General features: G+C 35.0%; 3 protein-coding genes across 3 annotated transcripts; 1 reads left to right on the forward strand and 2 right to left on the reverse strand.

The window, feature by feature from the left end:
* Window positions 1-1,229: 1,229 nt before the first annotated feature.
* On the reverse strand, window positions 1,230-4,061 carry LOC143608411 (two-pore potassium channel 3-like). The gene is made up of 2 exons (XM_077083459.1): window positions 2,612-4,061; window positions 1,230-1,662 (listed from the first exon to the last, which is right to left on the reverse strand). The coding sequence occupies exons 1-2, from the start codon at window positions 3,766-3,768 to the stop codon at window positions 1,512-1,514; spliced, it is 1,308 nt and encodes a 435-aa protein (XP_076939574.1). The 5' UTR covers window positions 3,769-4,061; the 3' UTR covers window positions 1,230-1,511.
* Window positions 4,062-6,768: 2,707 nt separating this feature from the next.
* LOC143608413 (uncharacterized) lies at window positions 6,769-7,683 on the reverse strand. The gene is made up of 6 exons (XM_077083460.1): window positions 7,603-7,683; window positions 7,464-7,513; window positions 7,295-7,359; window positions 7,116-7,207; window positions 6,957-7,028; window positions 6,769-6,834 (listed from the first exon to the last, which is right to left on the reverse strand). The coding sequence occupies exons 1-6, from the start codon at window positions 7,630-7,632 to the stop codon at window positions 6,796-6,798; spliced, it is 348 nt and encodes a 115-aa protein (XP_076939575.1). The 5' UTR covers window positions 7,633-7,683; the 3' UTR covers window positions 6,769-6,795.
* An 8,000-nt stretch (window positions 7,684-15,683) lies between these two features.
* LOC143608395 (twinkle homolog protein, chloroplastic/mitochondrial-like) lies at window positions 15,684-23,523 on the forward strand. Its single transcript, XM_077083442.1, has 8 exons — window positions 15,684-15,873; window positions 17,030-17,172; window positions 17,592-17,647; window positions 17,738-17,795; window positions 17,883-17,996; window positions 18,077-18,160; window positions 22,714-22,794; window positions 23,455-23,523. The coding sequence occupies exons 1-8, from the start codon at window positions 15,684-15,686 to the stop codon at window positions 23,521-23,523; spliced, it is 795 nt and encodes a 264-aa protein (XP_076939557.1).
* The last annotated feature ends 767 nt before the right edge of the window (window positions 23,524-24,290 follow it).

The following is a 24,290-nucleotide window of genomic DNA, read 5'->3' on the forward strand; positions in this document are numbered from 1 at the left end:
GGATGGTGTAGATGGAAAGCAGCCACAGGTATATTGTGCGACAAGAGTTTCCCGACTAAACTAAAGGGAAAATTCTATAGGGTGGCAGTTAGACCTGCAATGCTATATGGAACAGATTGTTGGGCCATCAAAAAGGCACAAGTGCGGAAGATGGAGGTAGCAGAAATGAGAATGCTACGTTGGATGTGTGGGCACACAAGGCTAGACCGAATAAGAAACGTTGTGTTTCGCGAGAGATTAGGGGTGGCGAACATAGCAGACAAGATAAGAGAGTGGAGATTGAGATGGTTTGGACATGTAAAGAGAAGACAGACGACGAATCCTGTTAGATCCGTAGAAAACATTACTATAGAGGGGAGGAGGGGTAGAGGACGACCGAAATTGACTTGGGATGAGAGGATTAGGCATGATTTGATAGACCTAAACCTCTCCGAGGACATGGTTGAGGATAGGAATTCGTGGAGAAGTAGAATTAAAGTTAAGGATTTTTAGAGAGAATTGAATACCTTAGGGCTTAGACTTAACTTATTTAGTCCACATACCATAATGGTATTTCCCTTGCATATATTATTATTATTATTATTATTATTATTAGCTTTTATATAGCTGTTAAACTGTGATCTTATTATTAATATTATATAATAATATTAATATTAATATTAATATTATTATAATTAGTAGTAGTTTTTATATAACTGTTAAAATTTGATTTCCTTTATTTTGCTTTATTTTCCTTTATTTTGCTTCATACGCATGTTCTTAGAGCCGAGGGTCTCTCTGGAAGCCACCTCTTTATTCCTTTGGATAGAGGTACGGTGTGCCTACATCCCACCCTCCCCAGACCCTACTTATAGCTTTGCTGTCGGTGGGATTTTACTGGGCATGATTGATTGATATAATCTTTACTTTTTCAAAAACATATATTTTTAATTTGATTTTATTATTATTATTATTATTATTATTATTATTATTATTATTATTATTTCCTCGTAATTCAGGTTATTGAAATCAACCCGAATAATATAAATTTAGCTACCAAATTTTCACCAAACAACCCGAAAACTAACCGGCTAAACACCCCAAGCTCAAGGGCGCGAGTATAATCCAACCAGGGATCATCAGTTTTCTATGATCTAACATTTTTACCCAACTTGCCCCAATGCTTATGCAAGATCTATGACAAGACATCAACAAACAATATAAATGGAAATATAAATGATTTGAAAAAATAGAAAGAAGAAAAAAACTTCCAAACATATTCCTTTTTTCTAAGTATTTTAACACTGCTTACTCGCATAGGATGCACTAAGCACATACCTGCACGAGAGTTGATCCTCTGTCCGCTACAATATTAATAAAACGGTACCAAAATTATAACAATAAATAAAGAGCCCCGTCTAAGGCTGGGCTTTACTTATCTACAACTCTCAAGATCCAACTGCAGCACCCAACGGGCTGGGTCGGGCCAGACCAGGCCGCCATGTGGATTTTTCAAATGATCAGGATTGTTTCTAGTTATGGGGAGTATGCATAAGATCAGCCAGCGTGATCTTCCCACAGTTTCCTGTATCAAGCCGATCAAATATTTTGCATATTTGTAATATGTCTTTCTCCGAAATCTTTCCCATTTCCTTTAGCTTGTATATCACAAATTCTGATTTGCTGAAACCATGTAGATATTTAAATTTAGAATCTAGTAAGCAAGCATCAGAGTAAGTAAGATAACAAATTATCAAGCACTAATATTCTATGTACATTTTCTTTCTTGGTTTATAATAAATATCCAGAATCTTATGTTTGACATTAGCTATAGACCATGGTGTCACCGATATTGTACAGGGACAGTTAGTTTTCTATATTATTATTAGATAATCGTAAGTATTAAAATTAGGATTAGACTATTAACGTTAGTAAATTTAATAAGTTAAGATTCTTTATTGGAGAATTATACAAATAGGGATTGAAGCAATATTATATTAGGGCAAATTCGATGCATTAAAGCTAATTAGAATTGTATTTTGCATTATCAGCGAAACGGTTGATCATAGTTAATCATACATGTTGAGCATACTCGAGTCACATCACATATATGCATTTGACAAGGTCTAAAACGCTCTAAGTACCATATATATTCATACAGCTCTTTAAAACGGTATGAAAAGGTAGATTCGCTTAAATTCCTATTTTTCTCATCTCTTTTGCACTTGTTTGATTCCAAGAAAAATCTCCATACTTTAGTTTCTCTTCAACACGTAAATCTTTTTGCTTTATTTGAGTCATAAAATTCTACCATATAGCATAAACTTGATGATCCGAAGAAAACTGAAGCTCAATATTATTACTGACACTTGGTAGATATAATCACTAACAAGAAACGACTTAAAAACGCTCAACATGAAACTCAAAATAATTACATCCACCTATTTTTAGCATTATTACTGGATACATGTATACCATATATACTACTCTTTAACAACTTTGAAGCCATGTGTGATATGATAACTGTGTCACATAATTTATATGTTGATGTATAGGCGATCTAATATTCAACACAATATAAACAGACCCAAAGAGAATAATGGAAAAATCATATTAAAGATGGATAATTTACCTCACGTAACCGTTGTTATCAATATCCGCAGCCAAAAACTGAGACACGGTCAACCCTTGGTCAAGAACCCATTTAGCCATCCTCCGATGCCTCTTATCCACCCGAGCCTCAGCCAAATAAAGAAAGGCTCGAGCCACCGCAAGGGTCGACACAAGCAACCAAATCGAAGCAAAGATCCGACCCGCCATCGACCTAAAAGCCCGATCACCATACCCAACAGTAGTAACCGACATAACCGAAAGATAAAACGAATCAAGCCAGTTCAACCTCTCAACATAATGCATAACACCAACACCGACACCGATACAAAGAACGACAACCCCTAAAGCCAACGCCACTTTCATCCGTATCCTCATCCTCCCCTTCTTAACATCAATAATATACGACGGGTGATCCACATCGTTGTTCCCGTTCTTTAATGACTGCAACAAATGCGTCTCTTGCAAATCAAGAACATAACTAACCATCCCGCTAAGCAAGATATCAATAAACCCAAACCCAACCAACACAAACATGATCGAAAACAGCTTCGTCACAAACGTATTCGGCGTTATATCCCCGTACCCAATCGTGCACATGGTAACTATGCAAAAATAAAGCGCGTCAACCACGACATGAGTCTCGGAAGCCACAAAATGCTCCCTATTGTACCAATAAATAACCACACCAAGTGACAAATAGAGAATCAAAAGCAAAACCGCCTGTCGAACAATCGCCGAGGAGGTCGACTGAGGCGGTTTAGCTTCAGATGGGTGTTCAAAATCATTAATAGCCGCCATGGCAGGGGCGGTTTTCGATCGGTGTAAATTAGTCTTCCCAAATGAATAATTGGGATCTAATAACCATTGAGGTGTTATGGGTGTGGTTGTTGTGGGCTGGTCTAGATCAAAATTAGGGTTTACTAATGAACCTGAATCAGAAACAAACATATTATTATTATTATTATTATTATTATTATTATTATTATTATTAATAGATAAGGCTAAGGCGTCGACGAGTGTTGTACCGGGTTCTCTGGGAGAGCCGAATATGAGCATGTCTTTGAGTTCTGAAGGGGTTAGGGTTACGGGTATTGAGATTTCATCGTCTTCAGGGAGAGTGCAGAGTATGGATGGTGATTTGGGTGTGTTGCTTGAGAGTAGTGGCTCTTTATCCATCGCCGGAAAAGGGTTTTTAATCGACGGTGGTTAGTGGTGGCATACGGTGGTTGGTTGGATGCTAGTGATGATGATGATGATGATGATGAAGATTCAGACGGGATTGACGGAGACAAATCGGGAGGAAGAGAATAGAATAATTCAAATGTTGATTATTATTATTATTATTATTATTATTATTAACACGTAGAAATGATAATTGACATCTGTATGTATCTGTGAATAATAATGTATTTTGGCGTAGAACGTGGGGTGTGTATTTAACTATGGTTTGGGTTTTCGTATAATAATATTGACGTATCCCTTTTGGGTTTTAAGGTCCAGGTTTCAGTGAAAGTGGGGTCGGTTGGTTAGACAAGAGGGGCCCACTTACATTATATAATCTACAAAGACGTATGTATCAGTGTATCACATATCATACGGGTGTATGAAATTTAATATTTTGATTTGGTAGTCAAATAATGCAACTAGGTTTTGGTCTTCGGTTATCTTGTAATGGTTTTCTCTACACGGTGTTGGTGTGTGAAAGGGATAATAGCCGATATTGGTATAGTTCGAATCATGAGCCGGAATCACTTTAAGTCGGACTAGGTCGGAAGGTGCACTAGCATCGTTGAATGTTCGGAAGGTTATATGATATGGGTATGACATGGGCTAACCATGTTAAGAATGTAAGAGCACAAGTTGTATCGATAAATCTCTTGGCAAAATCCTAACTTTGATATGGAATGGAGGGTTACTTTAGCAAGTCGGATCAGAAGATCATATTAGCTTCACTTGAACATCATTAACAAACTGATAGTTAAAGTGATGACTGATGAGTGCCATCCATATTAGCATTGACAATCTCTCTTTTTTACATCAATGTCTTATCCCTTTTATTAATTTATTTTTATTTTTTTTTGAACGGCAAGTATATTTAAAGAAAAAACAAGAAGCTACATAGAGTAAACAAACCTAACATGCAATACAAGGTAAAAGAGACATACAAAACATAAAAAGCCTCCCATAAAAAATGGGCATGGCAGATCACCCTAAAGGAAAGTCCATCCAACGAACCCACTGAAGCATCACCAATTTAATCAATTGGGCACTCAATCCTTAAGGCACGACAAAGGAGAATTAGCCCGGATTGACCAGTCAACTTCATTGTACTTGGACCTAAGTTTGAACCACCCGAATAAACTTCTTTTTTTTTTCTTGAACTGAGAAGTCGGTAGATAATGCCCAAGTGTTAAACACCCTTTCGTTCCTTTGTTTCCGAATGAACCACAAAGAAGAATATATGATTGCAGTCGGTAAACACCTTTCCATTTTCTCTGCGGATCCTCCGACACAGTCAAAAGTTGCTTGAAAGAGTCAAGACCGGTAAAGTCTCAGCCCCTCCAAACCGAGATTAATCTCCAGATCGCTTTAGCCCGGGGACATTCCTAGAAGACGTGATTCGTAACTAACTCATGGGTGGGGTGGCCATTATTCACACCACTCTCGTCGTTAAATTTTTTTTAAATAAGATATAAAAGTAAATGTAAACTAATTAAAAATAATTTAATATAATAAAAAAATAAATACTAAAAAGAAAACAACATTTGATTTAATAACAAAAAACCCACCATTAGTTTGATATAATAAAAAAACCGGTGTGGACTCTTGAAATATGCTCGACGATATTTGTTTATAACTTTGTGGAAGGTTTATTTGTATCTTCATTTACTTGTAGTCCTTAAATGTATGGAAACTCGATTTCTTAAGATGACACAATGCTTTGTGTAAAATGTTGCAAGTGTGCACTATTTCTACTTTTTTCTACGATGCATTGATCACACAAGGTCGCGGAGTATAACCCGACAAATTCTGAGGACATCTGTTATCGCACCGGAGCTTGGTTGCAGGAAGAAATTCCTTATCACTGTGACCATGCTAACGATTTGCTAGTCTTGCAAATCCCATTGTTTGGTCAGGTGTATTATCTGTATCCATGGATCATCATGAGCCCCAAGTGACGAAAATTTGCTTATCAATGAATTGGGTCACTCATATTGTTCACATATACGAATCTAACTTACATTATAATATAAAAAATAATTATGAAACTTACATTATGCTATAAAAATGAAATAATATGTAAAGTTGATACATTTCATGACCAAAAAAAAAGCCTTTTTTAAGAAAAATGTTTTAAAATTAGTTACTTCAAAGGTAAAATTCAAAAAATTGTTACATCACTAATAATATGCGTAAAGTGTGAGAATATACAAACATGATCTTACTTTGAACTTCTAAAAGTTAACCAACATATCATACATGCTCAATTGTATGAATATAAACCTAATTCACTTTATATAATATACCAAGCATATTGACTTAGCTTAGGTTGTATTGTTAGCTGTCTTTTTCTCTGTATTATATATCAGAGATATCACTAGATGTCCAAAACACCCAGCCTATTGCTGGATATTAAATGCATGGGTTTATTGATGTGGATTAATTGATAGCGAGTGGCTCGCAAGGGGCTCACAAACATGTTACAGCAACACCGGCTGATCATTGCCCCCGAACTTCATCCCCTCTCTTGAATTTTTGTTTGTTTGATGTGATCCCTTTGCATATGTTCTAGACAAACACTATAAAAACTTCCTTGACAATCCCATATATAATAAATTGTCAAACAGCATTCCATAATTTCCATGTCCCTGGATATTTTATAAACAATTAAATTATTATGTCATAAATTTAGCTAATTAGCTATATTGTTTTACCCACTTGATGATAACAAAACATTTTAAAAACAAACAGATCAAATGTAAATGGCCAAAAAAGAGTTTACCAATTACCAATTAGTAAATGGCCCAGTCACATCACAAGCATGCATACTCTGAAAGGGATCATATGCATACAAATTACATAATATTTTTAAACATTAAACAATCACAAACAAATGTTTATAAAGTCAAATAAACACTACCCACAAGGGTAGGTAATCAAGTCAATAAATCATCAACATACTACCAAATTCACATAAAAACCCTAATCATCATCATCAAGCACACTCCTACGCCTCTGAATCTGAAGACCATTGAATAACAAACAAAATCAAATTCAGTTTTCACTTAATCAGTCTAATTTAGTAAACATTTGGTTTGTATGGTTACAAGTTACAACAATCCAAGTTAAGGGATAAAACTTACAGTAACTTTCGTTTGTTTGGTTGTTTGGGTGTTTATTTGTTCCAACAATGATATAAGCTTCTCTTCAGAGACCTACATTTTAGTTATATATAAAATCAATATTTTTGGTAAACATTTAATAATGAAATTTAAACGTAAAACATTTATAATATCAGCTACCTTTTCTACAATCTGACCCATTTGGGCAGCCCTTAGAATAACATCTTCAACTCCTCGGGCCTTCTCAGGCTTCACTAATGCTATGCGGGCAACTACATAAAGTAAAACATACATTTAGTCAAGCAGTTTAATAAAATTTGAAAAGTCAACTTTGCAAGAAAGTCAAAGGCGAAACTAACGTCTTTCACGTGCTTGAGATGATAATATCTGACTAAGCATCATTTGTCTTCGCTCATCTGCCTCGCTGGATGAGTTTTAACATGTTCAAATCAGCTAACAAAACTAATAAAACATAATAACTAATAAAAGAATATGAAGCAAATAATGTAAAAAATTCAAGGAAAAAACCTTTTTGCTTCCTCCTGTGCTTGCTGCTGCTCAGGTGTTTGCTGACTTCCCTGTTATACACAACTTTTATGGTTAATGTAAACAAAATAAAATGAATCAAAATCTGACAATTAATAATAATAATAATAATTTGACTTACACCACCACGTTGAGCCATGAGTTCTTGCATTCTTCTTTGTCTTATAGCTTCAAGTTCTGGGTCAGCCTGCAAGACAACCAAGCATAAGTAATCAGTCAATAGCAGCGAACCGTAATATGAGTTGAAACTAACTCTTAGTATGGATAGTGTTGGATTGAGATCAATGCTTAACTAACAACCTAATTGATTAGTTTATCAAAACATAATTTGATTTGCAGCAGAAGAAGAAGTGAAGAACAATAATTGACTAAGAATATTAACACAGATCTCAGAATCGTCCAATTCAAGTAATATCATAATGAATGTACAATCAGGGTAGATAGGGCTGCGACTGTTCAAAAAGTTTGTGGCTCGCGACTCGCTTGAAGCTTGCTTGAAAAAAGCTCAGCTCGATTTCTAAACGAGCCAAGCTTGAGCCAGGTTTGGCTCGGCTTGTTAGCTAGGCTCGTTTAGATTTTCAAACCCTAAATTTTAATAAATAGTAATAATAGCCTACCAAAATAAGGAAAAAAAAATAAAAATAATACATATATTACGCCACTAGAGCTTTAAAACATTATACAAAAAAAAGAACAAAAATAAGACATATATAATGTTATAAATTCTCTAGTTATAAATATTATATAAATTGTTATTAAAATTATATTTTTGTCGTTCATATATATTGATATCTGTAAAATGAAGAAATAAACAAATAAATAGCGAGCTTGAGCTCGGCTCGAGCTTTAAACAAGCCGAGCTTGAGCTTGATTTTTCAGCTTGGTAAAGTTAACGAGCCGAGCTCGAGCCAGGTCGTTTAAGTTCAAGCTCGCACTGGCTCAGACCAGCTTAAATACAGGCATAGATAGGGGGCCATACACAACTTAAAATTTGATTTATGAAATGACAAAATTTTCAGTAAATTATAAAAGAAAAAAATATCAATCAATCAATAAGCTCACGTACAACCAAAGATATAAAATGGGTTCATGTTAGTCACCTCATAATTTAAATTTTATTTATAAGATAGACTGCATTTATTATTATTCTTTATGAAACACACAGAAATCTTGTATATGAGAAACCGGACGAAAGAGAAGTAAGAATCCAGCATTAATACAACAGCCTTATAAGTATCAATCCAATTCAATATTCTAATTTTAAAACAAATTGAGTTATTTTGATTGTTAGTATTCATCATATGTAAAATCAAAGGCAACAGATTCATGTAATTCGCATGAATGCTAATGGTAACCCTACATAGCTTTAGCTTCTTGTTGAATTATATATAATTAATAATGATTATACACATACGCATATATGTATGTATGTATATCAATGATTCGATGGGAGGATTAGAGAATTAATATACCATTGGTTTCGCTCGGAGACGGAGACTTGTGGCTTTGAATTTCAGCGAATAGCAGGTGGCGTTGGGAGGTGTTTGGTTGTGGATGTAAAACTATCTTTAAACGGACTTATTAATGTGTTTACGAGAACTTACCGAACAAGATTTTACGTTAATGTTCATTCGTTACGTACTCGTATACACAAATAAAATCGACAGATGTATTCATCAATGTGAATAATAATGAGGAAAAAAATGTAAAAACAATAAGAGAATATGAATTCTTACTTTATGTTATGGATAATAAAGTAAAGAATATAAACTTATTAGGCGAAATAAAAAAATATATAAAAAACTTTCATGAACAACATGTGTGCAAAAGAACATGGACGAACGTTCATGAACCCGTCACCAAATGTTCACAAAAACAATCGAATGAATGGGGGCTATGTTCATGTTCGTTTGTTTAAGCAATCGAACAAAATTTCTTATTCAAATAAACGAATGAGTATAAACAAACTTTCCACTGAACGATTCACTAATGGTTCACCAAACTTACATTCTCCAATCCATTACTTCATTCCAAATAGACCTTAAGTTCCCCTTTTATCACTTACTTTTTGTATTTATTAAAATATAATATTAGTATCAAATTATCTATTATCTAATTATTATAATTACCAAAAATTAAAAAAATTTCAAATTGCGCAGTTGTGATTGATATTTTTTCTCAATATTTCATTATAAATGTTATTGAAAACGGAGTTAACATCGTGAACAATATATATCGAGTGCCTGTGCCTGACGAACCAAATCGAACAATATTGATACCCACATCGGTATTAATGGAACTGATACCGTCATGTAAAACATGTTTTGAATTTCTACTAGGCATATCACGCCTTTGTTTTTTTGGGTTTTCTCTGTTAGCTGCTATATCGAGTGTCGATGTCATGCTAGTTGGAATAAACATGGATTCTGATGCTGCTAAGTCCCATTGGGTCAAGTGTCGGTAAGTTAGTGGTGCGTGCATTTTTGTCATTTTTTCTTTTAGTTTGATAAGCAAACAATTATTCATGTTAACTCATCGTCGCAACGTTTAGGATCGATAACGTTTGAGTTTTATCAACACTCGGATTTTACTAACGCCTGGGTTTTACAGATCCTTTTGTTTTAGTTCCGGTAACGTAACAAACGTAACTGAAACCGACTAAATTCGCGTCGACTCGCCGCTGCAACACCCAAGAACAACAACACTCGGGTTTACCAATGCTCATGTTTACCGATTGAATAAACGTCAATTTAAAAAGATTTTTTTTGGTTTATATGTTATTTGACGAGTTTAGTTTTTTGGTTTTAATGTTTGGGTTATACCAACATTGTTTATAACGTAACGTGTTAATCGATTTTTACCGAATTCGCGTCGACTTACCGTCGTAACGCTCGGTTTTACCCGTCAGAGTTTTACAAACGTCCGGGTCTCAACCTTTCGGTTTCCCAACACCCTAAGTCTGTCGGTCGTCGTTTTAAATATTTTATTTTACTTATATGCTAATTCAACGAATTTATTTTTTGGGTTTTATTATGGTACCATCCGAACCCACATTAGTGCACCGCTGCAACGCGATGCACTACATGAACAAATTTGACATGCTCGATGTAACGCACCAAGTAAAACACTAGTTGTATAACATTAAGAATACTAAGGATAAGAGGGGTAGTTACTCAAGATACTGATTCCCCACCAATCTCATAAAGTATTCTATATATCTCATATGTTACCCTAATAGCATTCTTAACCTTTTTCTTATAAATATTTGAGTGAGTTTTGTAAATTATATGGTATGATTACAAGTAGTTATGAGTCGAGCAGTAGGGATGATAGTGAAACGCGAACCCAATAGGAAAACCGACATAATTGGGACGAACTTGGGATTACTTTTGAAATTTTTCATGGGTTTGAGACGGGTTTGAGATTTATAATTATACCCGATTACATGATAACATTGGCCCATTTACTTGATTATAAATCCGATGTACCCGACATAACTTTTTATATATGTATTTTATACATATATGTACACATGCGTAGATAGTATATTTAGGGTCAAATTATTCTACAAAGGGTTAAAAAAATGAGAAGTGTAAGAAGCCATAAATAATTGACATGTGTCAAGTGGGGACCAAAAGAAAACGGGTATAGAGATAATTGTACACAGTTTCTCTCTCCAAGTGTAAGGCACATGTTAATACCCCCATCATTTTAGAACGTTTATAACTTTTTCGTATAATATTTTTATAAAAAAATCATCATAATAACAACTGTTTTTTTATCTTTAATATGAGTATGATTTTTGTTATATAAAATTTAAAACAAATCACGTCATTGTGTCTTTTCGCACACCATTGTGTCTTTTCGCTTATCACTGTGTCTATTTTCGTCATTGTGTCTTTTCGCACACCATTGTGTCTTTTCGCTTATCACTGTGTCTATTTTCGTCATTGTGTATTTTCGCACACCATTGTGTATTTTCGCTTATCACTGTGTCTATTTTCGTCATTGTGTCTTTTCGCACACCATTGTGTCTAGTTGGAATAAACATGGATTCTGATGCTGCTAAGTCCCATTGGGTCAAGTGTCGGTAAGTTAGTGGTGCGTGCATTTTTGTCATTTTTTCTTTTAGTTTGATAAGCAAACAATTATTCATGTTAACTCATCGTCGCAACGTTTAGGATCGATAACGTTTGAGTTTTATCAACACTCGGATTTTACTAACGCCTGGGTTTTACAGATCCTTTTGTTTTAGTTCCGGTAACGTAACAAACGTAACTGAAACCGACTAAATTCGCGTCGACTCGCCGCTGCAACACCCAAGAACAACAACACTCGGGTTTACCAATGCTCATGTTTACCGATTGAATAAACGTCAATTTAAAAAGATTTTTTTTGGTTTATATGTTATTTGACGAGTTTAGTTTTTTGGTTTTAATGTTTGGGTTATACCAACATTGTTTATAACGTAACGTGTTAATCGATTTTTACCGAATTCGCGTCGACTTACCGTCGTAACGCTCGGTTTTACCCGTCAGAGTTTTACAAACGTCCGGGTCTCAACCTTTCGGTTTCCCAACACCCTAAGTCTGTCGGTCGTCGTTTTAAATATTTTATTTTACTTATATGCTAATTCGACGAATTTATTTTTTGGGTTTTATTATGGTACCATCCGAACCCACATTAGTGCACCGCTGCAACGCGATGCACTACATGAACAAATTTGACATGCTCGATGTAACGCACCTAGTTGTATAACATTAAGAATACTAAGGATAAGAGGGGTAGTTACTCAAGATACTGATTCCCCACCAATCTCATAAAGTATTCTATATATCTCATATGTTACCCTAATAGCATTCTTAACCTTTTTCTTATAAATATTTGAGTGAGTTTTGTAAATTATATGGTATGATTACAAGTAGTTATGAATCTAGCAGTAGGGATGATAGTGAAACGCGAACCCAATAGGAAAACCGACATAATTGGGACGAACTTGGGATTACTTTTGAAATTTTTCATGGGTTTGAGACGGGTTTGAGATTTATAATTATACCCGATTACATGATAACATTGGCCCATTTACTTGATTATAAATCCGATGTACCCGACATAACTTTTTATATATGTATTTTATACATATATGTACACATGCGTAGATAGTATATTTAGGGTCAAATTATTCTACAAAGGGTTAAAAAAATGAGAAGTGTAAGAAGCCATAAATAATTGACATGTGTCAAGTGGGGACCAAAAGAAAACGGGTATAGAGATAATTGTACACAGTTTCTCTCTCCAAGTGTAAGGCACATGTTAATACCCCCATCATTTTAGAACGTTTATAACTTTTTCGTATAATATTTTTATAAAAAAATCATCATAATAACAACTGTTTTTTTATCTTTAATATGAGTATGATTTTTGTTATATAAAATTTAAAACAAATCACGTCATTGTGTCTTTTCGCACACCATTGTGTCTTTTCGCTTATCACTGTGTCTATTTTCGTCATTGTGTCTTTTCGCACACCATTGTGTCTTTTCGCTTATCACTGTGTCTATTTTCGTCATTGTGTATTTTCGCACACCATTGTGTATTTTCGCTTATCACTGTGTCTATTTTCGTCATTGTGTCTTTTCGCACACCTGTGTCTATTTTCGTCATTGTGTCTTTTCGCACACCATTGTGTCTTTTCGCTTATCACTGTGTCTATTTTCGTCATTGTGTCTTTTCGCACACCATTGTGTCTTTTCGCTTATCACTGTGTCCTTTTTCATCATTGTGTCTTTTCGCTTATCAATGTGTCCTTTTTCATCATTGTCTTTTTGCACACCATTATGTCTTTTCGCACACAATTGTGTCTTTTCGCTTATCATTGTGTCTTTTTTGTCATTATGTCTTTTCGCACACCATTGTGTCTTTTCGCTTATCATTGTGTCTTTTCGCACACCATTGTGTCTTTTCTCTTATCATTGTGTTTATTTTCGTCATTGTGTGTTTTCATCATTGTGTCTTTCAACACATCATTATGTATTTTTAAATACTAACAACACCGTTGTGTAATAATAATATGTAAAAATAATGATAAAATAACAACAAATTATCTAATACATAAAACACAATGATTAATACGTGTTACACAATAATTTGAAACGTAAAACACAATGGTGAATACGTATAACACAATGACCTAAAACGTAAGACACAATGGTGAATACGTATAACACCATGAAACGTAAAACACAATGGTGAATACATATAACACAATGACTTGAAACGTAAAACACAATGGAAACAACATATTACACAGTGATTTGAACGCAATATACAATGAACGCAATACTATTTTTCTCAAATTAAATGAATTTGTCATATGTCAATCCGAATAAAAGACAATGAACGTATTACACAATGACTAAAAGTAAATGACGAACAAAACGACACAATGGCGTAATCTTTGTCTTAATTTTGGTCTTTAATATGAGTACCAATTGAAAAATATAATGATCAAAATCTATAATACAATTCATATGAAAACTCAACTAAAATACACAATGAACAACAAAATTACACATTTAAAAAAACCCATTAACTTTTTGTTATTTTTATGTAACAATATGATAATCATATTAAAGATAAAAAACGTTTATTATTATAGTGAATTTTTTTTTTAAATAATGTCATATGAAAAAGGTATGAACATTTTAAAATGATGGGGGATTGACATGTGCATTGCATGTGAAGAGATAAAATCAACAAATGTGGGTTATTACATTCATGTCATTTCAATCAATTTTTATTTATTAAATTAATTTCAATCATTAAAATATAAGATCAATGGACTAGAACCCTTCTTATCTTTCTTATTTTTGTTGTCTTTTATATTTTAAGTTTACCATATTTATTATACATGCTTATATAGTGGACTAGTTTATAGTAGTTGACTTATGCAAGTTAATCTGGAATTTCATATGTAGATTATAAAGAAAGTGATGCAGTAACAATTACAACTATGCCATTTGGCAACCCAACATCTGTCGTCTACCTTTTAGCTTCATAAATATCGAAGGCACCACATTATAAAATAACATGATTACATTTTGGAAGATAGAAAACCCGACGGATATTTTGCTAAAACTCGATAAAAAACCCAAAACTTGACAGTTAATTACTTGTTTAAAACTCGACGGGTTTGAGATGGACTTTAGTAATTGAGTATGAGTTTGGTAAAACCTAAATCCGACTCATTGCCATCTCTAGAAAAGAAAAAATGTTATGTGAGAAAGTTAAATATAGGTTTACATTGCTCACACAATATAATTTTTATATTTTATAAAAGTGGCTGTGAGTAGATAAGAGATAATAAATAATGATAAACATATAAAAAATATTATTTAATTGAAAATGAGAGAAAAGAAGACGTGATATTTAATGTAATTATATGAATATGGATAAGAAATTAGTTAAAACCACTTACACAATAGACAACATTACACACATAGGCCATCTCTCCTATTCTAATTCTATCGGGTAGTAATCCTCTATATGGGCTACCCGATTTGCCAAAAAGGTGATGCCATCAATGACAATGACACTGTTTATATTTCGATTGCTATACATGATTCGCTTTTAACGCATACGCCCCTCCCCATTTAATAGTGGTAGGAGACTTGGGTTCTTTAATGAATACCCAATTCAATTCCCACTTGTGACACTTTGGGTGAATATTGACGATGAAAGATTTGAGTTAAACCTTGTGAGATTGTTAGTTCGAATCCTGAGCCCATTCGGGTTTTCGTCCCAATAGTTTGTTACACCAGACATTTATGCTTTTACTGTGGCACAACGACTGTCAAGTGGCAGCCGACTATATGATTTCCCGGGAGAATGCCCAAGCCAAACAATAAAACCACCGTGAACCCGGTTAAAACAACATAGTCTAACCAAAGTGTAGCAACAAACCATTCCAAATGAAAGAGTACAGTGAACTACACAAAAGAAAATCGTTCTTATAAAAAAAGAAAACATTTTTAAACAAGATTGTTAATTTTACAAGGCACCTAGTTGATAAAATAATATTCACTCATCCCTCCCAAAAACCCTCGTTAAACCCTTTTTTTCTTAATGAGCCCTAATTCCACTCCACAGTAACCAGCCATGCTTCTCCGGCATCGGAAGCCTCTTCACCGTCTCCTGACTGTTATGGCCTCCAACCTCTTTAAATCCACACCTTCTTACTTCAATTTCTCAAACCCTAAGTCCCACATGATTCCCGCCAATAGATTCATAACTTCCTATCGTTTACCCCCAAATTCAAACCCTAATCTGCTTACTTTGTCTATTAAACCCTCCGATTCATCCTTCTCTACTCGTGCCTCCATCCCTAGACCAGGTATGTTATATTATTCATCTCTAACCACACTGCATTTGTTAAACTTGATTTTTTTGTAACGTGTGGTATTCGCCACATCATACGGCCGGTATCATGTGTTTGACTCACGCAAAAATGACTGATGTGACTACAGAAAAAAGTCACAAAGCCAAATAATGATGTCTGCTGTGCCACACTTGATTTTGACATAATGCCACATGTATGATGTCACTAGCGTGCAAACGAGCTGAACCGAGTCCCAGATCGACTCGTTTAACTTACACAAAGCTCGAAATCTGCTCGCTTTGTTCTCTATTTCTAAAGCTCGTGCTCTGCTCGTGAGTAGTTTTTGAAGCTTGAGCTCGGCTCATTTACTATTTAATTAATTAACTCCTATATTTATAATTACTTTTATATTTTTTTTTCAATTATAAATTTATATATAATGATAATATCTAAAAAAATGACATGCTTGTTTAGACTTGCGAGCCGGCTCAAGCTAGATAACGGGCTCGTTGATTAAATGGGATTACTTTTAGGTTCAAGTTCGGGCTTGTTTAAGCTTGGCTTGATCGAGCTTTTTAACGAGCCGATCTCGAGTAGCACACGAGCAGCTTGGCTCGTTTGCACCCCTAATTATGTGAAAAGCACACTGGTTTATACATTTAGCATCACCATATGATCTGACAGACATGTTGGTGTACACATTTATGATATGGGGATTTTGGATATTTTAACCTTTAGCATCGGTTCTGTATTTGTTTTTAAGACCATTGTGATTGTGAAAACTGTAACTTCAAAGTTATTACAAGTGTAGGGTACATCGTCAATGTTTGTTTGTTTTTTTAATTTCTTTTGGTGTTGATTATGATGTATCATACTTCAAGAATCACTTGATGACTATATCTAGTTGAGCCGTGTCATCCTACATTATTACACAAGTTGTCACATATATTGTGTATCTGCAACATTAGTTCTTTTAAGGTTTGTAGTATTTAGGTTGTGTTACATACACATATTGTTACTTATTTAAGAACACCTACTGGTTTATGAATTATTTACTGTTACAAGAAAACAACTTTGGAAATTTTTATCTAAAAACATTGTTATTCACGTTATTGAGTATTTCCCATTTGGAATGTCAATAGTAGTAATATTGTTACTTCTTTTGTTATAGTTCCTGAAGAATATTTGGAGAAATCTGACGATGGGACAGTTGATACGGCACAGTTAAAACAGCTTAGATTAAAATTGGTGGAAATGGGAATTCCTTGTAAACATTGCAGTCCCGGGGTCGAATATCGCTTTATATGCCCCATGGTATGCAAAATCTTTCAGTTGTTTGTGTGTGACTAATGAACATTATGTAAATATATTTATCGTATGTCCGTATATAGTTTCAATAACTATCTCCTGTTATTAATGGTATATTAAGAACAAATTCTGGGTGAAAAGTCTTTGAACTGGAGTAAAAAAGAGATGAGTAATTATATCAATTTTTCCTTGAATAATTAGTTCGTTTTAGGCTCGTAGGGAGTATGAAACTAACATTAAACGAGACTCCTAATTATTTGGTCACTTAACAATCAAATAATTAGCCAAAACACCAAAAGGTGATTATTGCGACTTTAAGTTGCTATAATAGATTATCAGATTTGATTAAGCTTTTTCCAGCTCTTTTTTGTTGTTTATTGTCATAATAACTATTCATAAAAAAATAATTACTTCTGTTTCATCAGTGTAAAGGTGGCGGCTCCAAGGAGATGTCACTCGCTTTCCTCATTTCTGAGGACGGGTAAGTTGCCTCATTTTACACAAATAAAAATATTTATTTTTATACCTTTCTAACACATCTCATTTCATCGTTATTATGAATATGTTGCAGTAATTCAGCTGTTTGGAAATGTTTTAGAGCCAAATGTGGATGGGTTGGAAGAACACGTGTAATACTTAAATTGATATATCTATATATATCTTATTTTTTTTCTACTTTTTTCCTTTAAATGTTTAGCTGTTTTATGGTGTTGCAGGGTTCAGCAGATATTAAATCAAGTTACAACATGATGAAAAAAATCACCCCTAAAGTGAAACCCGTTAGGAGAATCACAGTGCAAGAATTGGAGTTAGAACCTTTGAGTTGCGATGTAAATGACTATTTTGACCCAGAATAATCAGATATACAGAAACATAATATGTTTGATATTATCATATTTACGTGTTTCAGTTACATGAATATTTTGCTGAAAGAATGATATCTCAAGAGACGTTAAGGAGAAATAATGTCATGCAAAGATACTCTAAAGGCCGGGTATAAAACATACCCTTTTACTATGAGTGAGTCAATTTATGTTTTTCTTTAGGGTCAAAGGGAGAATTGAAATATAAAAGTGTTAGGTTAAAGTGAAAGGGATTAAAGTGCCCATAAAATTTCCTTATATTTTTTTTTATTCAAAATCAGTTTGTTATTGAGACAAATAATGCTTATAGTTATAGGTGGTGCTAAGTGTTAACCCATTTGAGCCCATTTAAGTTCTCAGACATTTAATAATAGTAACCCATTTGATCAGGTTTTCAATTTGAGTAAACCCAAATAGACCTTTTGTAGATTTGAGTTGACTCAGATGAACCTAGGGGTTTAAACGAGCCAACCCGAGCCCGAGCTTGAGCTTGGCTTGTGAGTAGTTTTCTCAAGCTCGAGCTCAGGTCGTCTATTATTTATTAATTAGTTACATAACTAGGATTTAGGACCCCATGCTTCGCGATGGGGCCACTAAACTGAACAGAAACACATAGGTAAAAACGTTAGACCACGTGCGCGCTGTGAGTCGGTGCAAAATCAGCCTGTATCGGATTACGACATCGAAATAAACAAAAGAAATAAACCAATCAATGCCAAAACACAACAAATTATCATATGTGGTCCATGTGGAACAAAAAACCAGCACATTGCATTTGCGAACCGACACAAATTCAGTTAGTATTGGTAGTACCAACACAAATTGATAAACATGAATTAGTAAGCCAAAAAATCATATTTTAAAGACGTGGTATTAAACGTCGAAACACGGATATAAAAACATGTGACGATGTGATAATTTTAAATCATGAAAAAAGTTTCGGTCAGTTTAAAGACTAACCATAACAAATACGAAAACAAATTTTAAGAAAATTTTAACTGACAAATAAAACATGTAAAGCCGACACTTGCCCATGTTTAAGGTTTAAAAATATAGTTTGTTAAATATCATAATTAGTTGAAACATAAAGTAAAATAAAGGGAATAAGAACCATTTGATAATGTAACGATCTATACTGTATTTTTAAAAGTTAAAACATATATAAATTACAAATAATAAGGTAAAACTGAAGTAATAAAAAAATTAAAACACAATATATGTAAAAAACATTGTACTTAAAAAAAGAAAGTGAATAGTAAATTGAATAGTAAATATGTGTGGGGGAAAAATCCCCCTTTTAATGTATATAATTTTTAATAATTCTTATATATATACAATTAAAAATTGTGTATAACTATATATTATTTAATTATTTTTCTCATATTTTTATATATGATAATAAATAGTGTATAATACTCGAGCTCGGTAAGTGAAGATCATGCTGTTAGGATTAAACGCACACACGAAACTGAACACGACACGAAAGCAATAAACGAACACGAGGATTTAACGTGGTTCGGTCTAAACTGACCTACGTCCACGGGTGGCAACTAGGTATATCTTTATTGAGTGACAAATATTACAAGTACATAATGTTGTTTATATAGAGACTGAACTAGGGTTAGTAAATTATTATGCAAGAAATCTAAACCGGGCCGGACTTGGGCCCGACCGCCCACACCCGTCTCCTCTTTTGACTTCATATAATAAACCGGGCCAACAAGGCCTACGAACCCAACAATCTCCCACTCGAAGGCCTTGAGTACTCTCGTCTGCACTCCTGATTGTACTTCTGTAATCTGAACATTAAACTTCTTCTAGTTGCCACCGCCTTCTCATCAATTAACCTGAAGGCCCGTTGAAGCTCCCCGAAGCTCCAACACGTCAGTCACGGCTAAAACTGCCCCTGACCCGTTCTCTGTCCCTACCGGCTCCCACTGAAACAAACTACCGGATCCCGAGATACTCTGAGAACAAACACTCTCCATATTCAGCAAGTAATTCACTGGAGAGACTTTTACAGCTGGAATACTGGTTTTTTTAATCCACTGTCGACATGGAACTGTAACTGAAACACGACCTGTGCTCCCACTGTCACGATGTCCCCCAACTGATTTAACCTTCCTAGCTCGTTCATCCTGAATCTTCACTTTGGCTCTGGGTTTGTTACTTGCAAAACGAACCTTCTTCTGCCCACGAGATTCTGTGAACCGGACTTTGTCTTTCACCAAAACTGGATTCACTCCTTTCGGTGACATGCCGACCATATACAATGAACCAATTTTCTTTCCACGAGCAACAACGAGATTCCCTTTGACTACTTTCCACTGCCCATTCCCGAACTTAACATCGTGCCCTTGGTCATCCAACTGCCCAACTGATATCAAACGTTTCTTCAAACTTGGAATAACCCTCACGTCTTTCAAAGTCCAAGAAGTACCGGCTGAAGTTATCAAATCAACGTCTCCCATACCCGTAACCTCTAAAATATCATCATTCGCGAGTCGAACCTTTCCAAAATCCCCAAATTTAAGATTCTTCATCGTTTCACTACAGTGAGTGGCATGAAACGATGCACCAGAATCCATCACCCAAGCATCAACGCTACTCTCAACACTACAAACCAAAGCCTCATCACTACTGACCCCGTCATCTGTGTCGTCTTCTGTAACGTTCACCTCTTTCTTACCATTCGGACACTGATTCCTGAAGTGTCATTTCTCTTTACAACCCCAACATTCAATATCCTTACGAGTCTTAGACTGACTCCTCTTCCTGCTCCCACTGCCTCGCTGTTTTCTCCTGCCTCTACCTTCTGTGACTAGCATATTGCCTGATGATTCACCTGAACTTCTGCGTCTTGAATCTTCTCCCAGAATCAGATCTCGAATCCCATCGAAAGTAATATTTGTAGACGAACTACAAACTGCAGTCACTGTTTGCGACCAACTGTCGGGCAAAGAGGATAATAACAAGAGGCCTTGAACTTCATCATCAAACTTAATGTCAACTGACACTAAGCGGGACAAGATCGAATTAAGATTATTGATATGAGTTGTAACTGACCCACCCTCTTTCATTATTGTTGTCACTAGCTCTCGGATAAGATAGACTTTATTCGCTGCCGAAGGCTTTTCATACATGTTGGATAGCGCCTCCATCATACCACGTGCTGTGGTTTCTTTCATGATGTTAAACGCCACATCTTCCGACAACGACAAAGTAATACAAGCCCTAGCTTTCTTGTCTAACTTCTTCCAATCTGCTTCTGACATCTTTTCTGGTTTTTCATCCTCAAGCACTACATCCAAGTCTTTCTGACAAAGTAGTGCCTCAATCTGCATCTTCCACCAACCGAACTTCTGTCCGTCAAACTTCTGTATCGAAAACTTTCCGTCTTCTGCCATAACAATGACTAAAACGAAAAACTGGATAAAAAACAGAGACAGACACAGCAACACGAGCCTGAACTTAACGACTGTTCAACTGAACTCTGTTAAACAATCAACATATTTAACGTGCAGCGGAATAACGAACTGTAAATCAGAAACCGAAACTTTAAACTGAAACGATAAACCTGACAAACGCGGTTGGCACTGGTTCTCTGCTTCTTTATCGCTTCTTCTGATGAAACAAAGTTCTTCAAAAAATAAGATCTGATTCAACTGTAATTGTTATTGGCTCGTACTTTGCAACTACGATCTTGACCCAAATTTATTTATAGGCTAAACTACCCAGAATTTGGCCCACACAAACTTAATCAAAATGGGCCTACTACCCTTGTATTCACGATCCGATTAGAAAGCAACCAAAAAAGAAAACTAATTTAGTTTTCCTAATAGAAGTTGAATACCAAAAATTAGTTGGGCCTTCTGACCTGACCACGCTCCTCAAAAATATGTGGTCCAAACAAAAATAAAATTAAGTCTCCAACAAAAAAGGGAAGACACCACGTTCACACACTTCTTCTTCTTCTTCTTGTGACGACGGAATAGATGCAACGATATAATTGCTTTCTAAAAACATAACCCAATACTCCAAACGTCGACGGCTCGGTAGAACAACCGTAGTCAACGTTCAATTTTCTTACCTGCGGCGGCTTGTCCTCGTGGCGCTACCGCGGCAACGAGAAATAACGGCGGAACCCTAGCGACTGCTAGCAGTGACGCGGCGGCGTAAGAAACGGTTCAACGTGTTCTTCGTGTGATCCGAACCTAAGCTCTAGATACCACTTGTTAGGATTAAACGCACACACGAAACTGAACACGACACGAAAGCAATAAACGAACACGAGGATTTAACGTGGTTCGGTCTAAACTGACCTACGTCCACGGGTGGCAACTAGGTATATCTTTATTGAGTGACAAATATTACAAGTACATAATGTTGTTTATATAGAGACTGAACTAGGGTTAGTAAATTATTATGCAAGAAATCTAAACCGGGCTGGGCTTGGGCCCGACCGCCCACACCCGTCTCCTCTTTTGACTTCATATAATAAACCGGGCCAACAAGGCCTACGAACCCAACACATGCCCGGGCTCGTTTATTAATCAAGCTTATTTTTAGGCTTGAGCTTGGCTTGATTCGAGCTTTTAACAAGCCGACCTTGAGTAGAACCTACGGGCAGCTTGGCGCCTTGGCCAGTGCTATCTATAACTAATGCTCAATATTGTTTTGGCAGCTTTATATTGCATTTACTTATAAACGAAAGGGGGAACTTATTAGTTGCAAGTACCGGGGTCTTCCAAAGAGTTTTTGGCAGGTTTGCTCTCTCTCTCTCTCTCTCTCTCTCTCTCTCTCTCTCTCTCTCTCTCTATGTACACACACAGAGAAAAGATATCATGAGAAAACCGAGGAAACTACTAATAATTTGTTTTGATTTGATTTTTTCACCTCTTTTTATTGTAAGGTTAGAAACGTAAAAAGATACAAAAGTAAAATAAAATATGTAGCTCACGAAGTTGCATATATGTAACTTCTACGTATGTAACTTCGTGAACTACATATAATTTCTTTTTTAAAGAGTACAACAGTTAAATATACAAAATGGTTGGAAAAATATATTAAAAAACAGCAGTTAAATATACAAATATTTAAATAGTGCAGTCTTCAAATATGCTATTTTATGTAATTAACTACAAGGGCAAAATCGTCATTTTGTAAAATTTAACAGAATTTTAACAAAATTTGGTGTAGAACCTAAACATGTTACAAAATGAAAACCATAAATACCAAACCTGTTCTCAAAATTAGACCCCAAACCTGTTATTTTTTGTCAAACCGCAAGGACCATTATTAGTGTAAATTTTTTTTTTTCATACAAAGCATTTTAGGAGATCATAAGCATTCGAACACACTTGGGCTGAATTTGACCTGTTGGAAGGAAAATAAGTTAATTAATATATGTTTGTTGTTGTTTCAGGTGGAACCTGCAGTTGGGGCAGCTTTGCTAGCATGCAATTTGTTGATGAAGGAAAAAGGAGAGGAATGAGCTTTTCTTGTAGATGACCATCACCATTCAAACTCATGACATCAAACTATACATACATAATACATGCATATATCCTAAAATCTAGTATGTTTTTGTTGTTTGTGCACTGCCTAGTTTTGTTAAGACTTTTTATAGGTAATTGAGAACAGGACCTTTTTAGTGTTTGATTCTTGAGGTGTTCATGTTCCTTTTGCCGGTTTTGACAAAAAAAAATATGGGTCCAACAGCTAACTACGGTTTTTGAAAATAACAAATTAAATGGTGAGGTTGGAATATTTGGTTTTATTAGGGTGACGGTTCGCTTGAAATGGAACTATTTTTATGTTTTTAGTTTCAAGATCGTTAAGTGTTAAGATATATTTTAAATGTAAAAGATAGATAAGCATTCTTGGGTTAGGCCTTCAGGTTTGTTGGGGACACCGGCACCTATGGCTCGGTTTTCCAAATTCGGGTATTGAAACCGATCAATTTTGAAGGTTTGAACCTTTGCCAATGATCTCGTGATTGTTTGAGACAAAATTTCCTAATAAAACTAATATTTTTTTAACCTATAAATCATATCGATGATTAATTTTTACACCAAAAAAATACTCATTCCATACTCTCATTTCTACTATTTATTTTGCACGACAAAATGGATAATCATATATAGTACTTCTACAACCTGATTCATTGGATGAGTTCGGCTTGACTTCGGCGAGCACATCAAGTAGTCTTGATGTTTTCACGAATATTGTCGTGAGGCGGAGCCTTAAGACATGACATCT

This window comes from Bidens hawaiensis, unplaced genomic scaffold (genome assembly GCF_021521415.1).
Source record: "Bidens hawaiensis isolate Kalapana, Puna unplaced genomic scaffold, B.hawaiensis_p1.1 tig00419365_1, whole genome shotgun sequence".
NCBI lineage: Eukaryota > Viridiplantae > Streptophyta > Magnoliopsida > Asterales > Asteraceae > Bidens > Bidens hawaiensis.